This window comes from Limulus polyphemus, unplaced genomic scaffold, assembly GCF_000517525.1.
Source record: "Limulus polyphemus unplaced genomic scaffold, Limulus_polyphemus-2.1.2 Scaffold51, whole genome shotgun sequence".
Lineage (NCBI taxonomy): Eukaryota > Metazoa > Arthropoda > Merostomata > Xiphosura > Limulidae > Limulus > Limulus polyphemus.
The window spans coordinates 1440776-1448140 of NW_013665661.1; the positions used below are offsets into that span (position 1 = coordinate 1440776).

The 7365-nt window shown below is 29.6% G+C and overlaps 1 protein-coding gene across 1 annotated transcript in view; it reads right to left on the reverse strand.

Moving 5' to 3' along the window:
* Nucleotides 1–643: 643 nt before the first annotated feature.
* Nucleotides 644–7365, reverse strand: part of LOC106463207 (dimethyladenosine transferase 2, mitochondrial-like) — a 26241-nt gene continuing 19519 nt past the window's right edge. Inside the window, exons 6-8 of the mRNA XM_013923208.2 lie at nucleotides 6757–6849; nucleotides 3154–3216; nucleotides 644–802 (exon numbers count right to left, since the gene is read on the reverse strand). Of these exons, the coding sequence (XP_013778662.1) occupies nucleotides 644–802; nucleotides 3154–3216; nucleotides 6757–6849 (315 nt within the window). The remainder of the gene's footprint in view (nucleotides 803–3153; nucleotides 3217–6756; nucleotides 6850–7365) is intronic.

Below are 7365 nucleotides of genomic sequence, written 5' to 3' on the forward strand. Positions count from 1 at the left end.
CACATTCATAATTGGTAGCCACATGTGAAAAAAACTCATGTATAAACAATGCTGTGCCAATCAAGAAAGTGAAGAATGAGCAGAAATAGTAGAAGGAGCTAGCTGCACCAACACAGGTGGTGCAGTGCTATTGGTGGGAAGTAGTCACATGATATGTACATGTTCAGAAATGGCATGAAATTGATGGGGTATATTGACTGGTGCACTGATCATGAAAATTTTATAGCAATGCTTAGAGGGCAGATGAAGATCAAGATAGCTTTGTGTAAGTAAGGTAAGACCTTATCAGAATGTTGCTAAATCAGCAAGGCAGTGTAAAATGAATAGGTGATAACTCTCAAATTAAATATACAATATCATGTTGAATGGCTCTCTGTAAAAGGTCATGGCATGTGCACTTTGATCCCTACCCATAGGTTTAATAACTAGAAGCTTCTGAGTATTTTATGTGGATAAATATAAACATAACTCAAAAAATAAAAATAAAAAACTTGAAAAATTTACAGCATATTTCTCTGAACTAAACTGTGACAGGAAGAAGCTTATTTTGCTGTAAAAGCACACCACTTGACCTTTTGAAGCAGTTTAATTTTACAAAAATTATCACTAAATATCCCCCCTACCAAAAAAAAAAATTTTTTACTTACTCTAATGTTGGTATTACTAAGCTATTTCTTTTCATCAAGTGTTGTTTGACAAAAAAGAACAAATCTGGTAACTTCTCTGGTGGTCCTACAGTTTCAAAAAGATTTATATGTGGTGTTAGCTTCATCAGGTACAGGTTTTCTGTATCATACATTACCTAGTGAGAAAGTGAATACAAGTTTCAGCAAGAAGTGCATTTTTCTTGTAATAACACATAATAACTCAATTTTCAGACACACACACACAAGAATGAATATTAAAACATTCTCGCTTAACTACAATGATCTCTAAACCATCCAATCATACAAGCTAAACTGGTAGTTATTATTGAAACACTCTCCTTATATGGACCTGGTGCTTTGAATTCTTATTGAACACATTAGTGGTATATGTCACATGTTCATAAGGGTCTTTGGTTGCATAATATGGCTAGCACCACAGTAAAAGCGACAGGTGAAATGGGAGTTAATGTGGGAGAAAACAATAGTAACTAAGATATGAAATATGTATCACATAGATTACTATCTTGGCTATCAAATATGAAGCTAACTACATTAAAATAAACTGTAAGCCTCATAATATATGTGTACCTCTAGACCACCCTGTAAAGGTTTTGTACTGGAGTATCCCCACCCATTGCTAAACCTGTGAATAAAAATGCATCTTTTGGTTGCAGGATGGTTAGGTTGTAAAAGTTCATTAAACACTAATAATTTATTTGGAAAGCCAACTAAACATCATTTTGATAAGAAGTTTTATATTACATCCATTCATCTGTTCAGTATGTTTTACAATTTTGTAGGTCTTTTACAAATTATTTTAGAAACTTTAATATGTGTCTTTTTAATATTCACATAAAAAAACAAAAGAAAAACAAGCATTTGTTTACATATTGATGTCTCTTTCCATCCGTTAAAAATGAAATATATTTTTGAACTAATCTAGTAGTAAAAAATTAACCTAATAAATGGCATATTATTAGTCATATAAGTATTTTAAAATACAGAATGTTAAAATCCAAAATGCAATGCTTTTCATATCTCTACCAGGAAAACTCTGCAAGTTCATACCACTTAGAAAACCTGAAATTTCTTCAAGATTCATAATTTTCTGTCATGATCATTAATTATGGGAGGTTATTAAACTAACCCAACTATCTTATCCAGGCCAGAGATCAGTATATTATCTGCTGTGTTCTTTGAACACATTAATCCACTTCTACAAATCATATTGCTTTATGCAACATTAATTACCACTACGTGTAAATTATGAACAGCAGTAATATTTAGCAGACTATGAATCTTAAGTTCTGTACAACTGAAACACACACTTTCAATATTTCTAACATGAAATATGTAATCCAATGTACATAACTATAGACCATATCACTATCTACAACTACTACTAGAATGCTATATTTTCTAACCAAATTAAAGTCATTGAAATATTATTATAATTTAAACTACTGTCTTATTTCATTTTTTTTAATCTGAAGTTCAGCTGAACTGTGTCTAAAACCACCAGGTCAATACATGTTATTCTAATGACTAAATATATATACTACATTGCTATATTAAGTGTACTAGTAATCTTAATGCATATATCAATTACACCATAACCTGAAGTTTTTCTATGTTAGAAACATGTACTTAAGTTTCAAAGTCAGACACTGTGTTTCTGTATTATACTGGATATCTACTAGCAGAGAGTGATACTTTATGATGATACCTAATATCTTCTTATATTTTGAACTTTCTGCTTGTTAATGGTGTTTTTAGATACTCCTGCTTGCTAATTATTACAGATAAGTTTAGAACTGATCCCATCATAAACTAATGTAACACTTACCTTTGATAACACTTTTAGGTTTTCTAGTCAATATGTTACAACAATTAAAAGTTTTTGTACATATGCACTGAATAAAAACTCCATTACAGGGATTTATAACACAAAAAAAATGTTTAGATTATTTTATAAGCTAAGGAAGAGGAGAAATTATATTACTGTAGTATTTTCTATGTGATGATAATTTTTTTTTATAATTATATCCTTCCTTAAAGGTATAACATTTTTTTAAAGTATGGTATATTTATAAACACTAAGGTTATTCCATAATTGATGATAAAATGAGTCATCATACTGGAAAAATATTCATAATTCAGTGTCTGAAACTATGTAAGGCATGGTTTATTCTTTCTTTTTTTAAACATAATTGCAGTCATATTTTCTGTATCAGTTAACATCCACAGATGCATAAATAAATATTAAAACTATTTTTATGAATCTTTCCATGGACTTATGTTAACTTTTTTATTACAGCTACTATTACATAACACAATCCAAAATATTAATTAGTGTGAACATATTATATTGGCAATAATAACTGTCTTGTAAACCTTACTTAGAGCAAACAGCTCTCCATACTTTCTATCCATGCAGGTAATATGGTCTAAAGTATATCTTATTACCTAAATAATTATTATAGTATACATAATTTTATTATTGTACCTTTTTAAAGCTCTTTGCTTTTGTTTGGCTTTTGAATGGTGGCAGGAAATAATTTCTTGGAATCTTTAAAAAATAAAAATAAAATTAAGCTCTGTCAAAACATTTTACCAGTAAATACTGAGTAAGAAAAAAAAATTGTTCTTCATAGGACAAAAAATTAATCGGGCTATAAAGTGACCTACATTAAAAATACATCAAAATATAATTTAATGTTTTACTGATTTTATTATAAACCTCGTAGCTATGTACAAAATTTCACATCTGCAGTTTAAGAGAGTATACATATACATCACTTTTATTGAATTGTTTTATTATTATTTAGTAGCAAAATGAGAATGATATAACACCACAATAATACTGATAATAATTTATGTCATATCACTATATATAAGAGTTCTCACAAAGACAGTACCTAATAGTATTTCAATATACCTTGTCCCTTGTATAAGGCTGCCAAAAACCCCTTTTTCTCAACACCAGAGCTCATCAGGCTTGCTGGGTTACAATGTAAAAAATCTTAGTCAAAGCACTATTCATGTCAGTAGTTTGTGAGACAACAATTGAAGTTATATATACAGTCTTTTTACTGAAAACCCAGACTTGGCCATTATTACCACTGCCACCAAAGGTGACAGAGGTTATGTTTTAGCCCCTGTGTATTTGTCAGCAATATTTCTAGAGAACTGCTGAATAGAGTTGGATAAAACTTGGAGTACATTTGGACTATGACCCAACTTAGAAATGATTAGTTTTTGGAGGGGAGGGGCAAAGTCACGAAAATCCAAAAAATTCTTGTTAACATAGGGCCTGATTTTTCATGCTAATTTTGCTCTATAACTCAATCAACAATTATCAGATTTTGATGAAATTTGGTGGACATATGTAGAACATTATTCCTCATTGTTCTGCCAAAATGGTCCATGTACATTGATAATGATGGACAGACAGACACATTTTCGTACTGTTTGCAAGCTGAGTATGATCAACGCTGCGTGGCAGAGGTATGTGCTTTTCTGAGTGCCCCTCTAGTTACTAATGTTTATTAATCTCTTTAGGGTTTTGTCAAAAACCATAAGTTACCAAACTAAGTCATATCATGCCAGATATCAAACCTCAGCTTATCAATGTTTTTGTACCATTCATTACTGATTGGGGGTCCAAATATTGCATTATATTGACTAATGTTATGATTTTGCTCGTTAAAACATTCAGTGTAGAGAACTAATTTTCTATGTAAGTTAGACAAGGGACCCTAACTCTACTTAGTAGGACTAATTAAGATAATGATGGTATTTTTGATTAAATTCTTTCTCTGGGACTCCTATGTTAATAGGGACCCTGTAACCCACAAGCAAGTTAGTACACAAATATTTAGAAAAAAAAGTTTAAAAAGCTAATAAAGTTGATTCTTATGCAATTTCTATAATTTAGAAATAGGGAACAATGAAAAATAAGCATTTCTTGAATTCAACATTTAAAAAAATTAACAGTCGCTCTATAATAAAAAAAATTATATAAATAAGAAAATTTAAACTACGTGCACTTTAGATAGATAAAATGTATTGAATATTCCTCTATAAAGTCAGTTCTGGGATGAAATTTATCTACTTTAAGAATTTATATTTTTGCTAATTATCATAAAAAATTGAATTTTTCAAAACAAAAGTATAGACCCTTTACTGACCCTTCTACTAGATTTCTCTAGACTGGTGATTCATCTAATGTAAGTATTTTGTTATTATTTAATAAAAAATTTTTATTGTTAAACAATGCTTGCAATAAAAAGTTTATTTGTCCAAAAAGAAAAACAAAACAGGATTTACAAACCAATATATAACTGCTTCTGTTTGTTTAAACAGAAGACAACCATACAGTTTTCTTAAACCAAAAAGTACTCACTAACAATGGATTTTCCAAATAATCATTATACTTACATTCAAGAGTATGGGATTTACGTAGTATTTACCTTTTGCATATAGATACATGCAAGTTAACTGCTTAATCATGAAGTTCAAAGTTGATTTGATGTTTATTGAATAATTCCAACTGTGATGTAGGTACATTTACACATCTCAGTTTGATAACACTCTACTATTTTGATTAGTTGGCCAACAAGTTAAGGTGGTATCAGGTATAGCAACCAACTCCACATTGCAATTTAACAAAGGTGCGACTTAATGAAAATTAATAAAACTGTTAATGTGACTGATATTTAAAACAATTAAACCTCATATTTCATTTGTTTAGATCAGTCTTCAGTAGATATTATAAACTTCAAGGAAAATATCAAATCTTCATTTCATAGTATCAGTCTTCGTTTAGAAGTGAAAGAATTTATTAACAATTATTATTGGGCTTAACTATATTACTTATGTAAAGTAATGACTATTTCTAATCTTTTAGTCACAAAAAAAACTATCAATAACTATTTTATTTTCTACAGCAAAAGTGTATTATGCAGGACTACAAAATGTTTAAGCATAAAATATATTTAGGGTAGTAATAACTGACTACTATATAGGAATAATCATAAATCATATTCTACACATTTTTAGTTTTTCAGGACAAAATGTACGTGTAAATCTGTAAAACTAGGGTCATCCCTCTACAAGCTCATGATTCATCAAGTAGCTTCTATTTTCATCTAAACCATAGCTGAATAAATCTGTATACCTGAAATATAGCTTGTAGGAAAAACATTAATGATTTCCTGTGAGTATACACCTTTTAATTTTACATGGTGAGCATTTAACCACCTTTCATTTTCCAAAATAGAATTTTCTTTCCAGTCTTTAATCATAGTGATAAATAATCACATGAAAATAATAAAGACAATAACATGAACTTACTTCATCCCTCTTTTAACATTTATACTACCTCTATTTATGTTATTACACCTCTGGAAATTGTCATGATATCAAAGCTATTTGCTTATTACACTTCTAGAAACTATGACAGTATTACGTTTACCTGTTTATATAATCTCTAGCAATTCTCATGATACCACATATGTTTACTCATTATCTGTTTAGTAAGTACCACGATGCTACATCTCCTTACTTAATACATTTCTAAGAACTAAAATGGTATCATGTATATTTTTTTACTCTTCCTCTAGAATTTACTAGGATATTACACCTATTTGCCTAATCCCTCTTTAGTAAGTACCATGACAATACATTTATGTACTTATTACATTTCTAGGAACTATCATGTTACTATGTCTATCTGTTTATTTAATCTTTAGATTTTTTGTTTTAGAGCAAAGCCAAACTGGGTTATCTGCTGTGTCTACCTCAGAGAACTGAACCCCGGATTTTAGCATTTTAAGTCCAGACTTACTGTTGTAACACTTGAGGACCTTAATTTTTAGAAAGTAACATGAAATTATATATCTTTGTTTATTTTCAGAAAATACAATAATAGGGTACTACATCTATCTGCTTATTTCTTCCCAAGAAATGACTATGATGCTTCATTCATTTACTTAGTCCCTCTCTAGGAACTACCATGGTATTACTTTATTTACCCATTCTTTCTCTCTTTATGAATTATCATAGTCGTTCCTACATGTAAGAAAAAAACTTGTAACTTTAAACATACTTTGTTCAATAGCTCCATATCAAAGAAGAGGTTGTATAATACCGTAGAACTCCGATACTTCATGTAGTTGTCTCCAGCTGAGGCAGTCATGTACTGTTAATAGAAAGCCTTAAGTTTACATGATTCTTTAATCATCTTAAACTACTTCAGCCTTATCAAACATATCTTACTATATGATACAAAAAGCCTATGTGATAATTAGGAATAACTCTTATTTAGTGAATCTTATCTCTCTCTACATAAAAGCTGATATCTAAACTTCAAGTGTAAAACTAAGTGTATATTTCTTATTTGGATTTAATACAACTTGAATCAGGTTTTATTATCTACATACTAAACATACCTTTAACACATCAAATTAATAGTTATTTTGTTGTTTGTTCAATATTATGTTTTGCAATGCGTTTAAATTTGGTTTAATTTAGTCAAAATTTATTGTACTTTTCAATTGCTAATGACTGTTTTGCAGTACTTTGATATTTTATTATTATGTTGCTTTAAGATGCATCTCTTTCTAGCCATTTGAGCACTCTCCTGATTTCTAACTATCAAGAGTTAACATGTATTAGGTCGTCAAGAAATTAATGTCATGTTTTGGAACACTTTCAT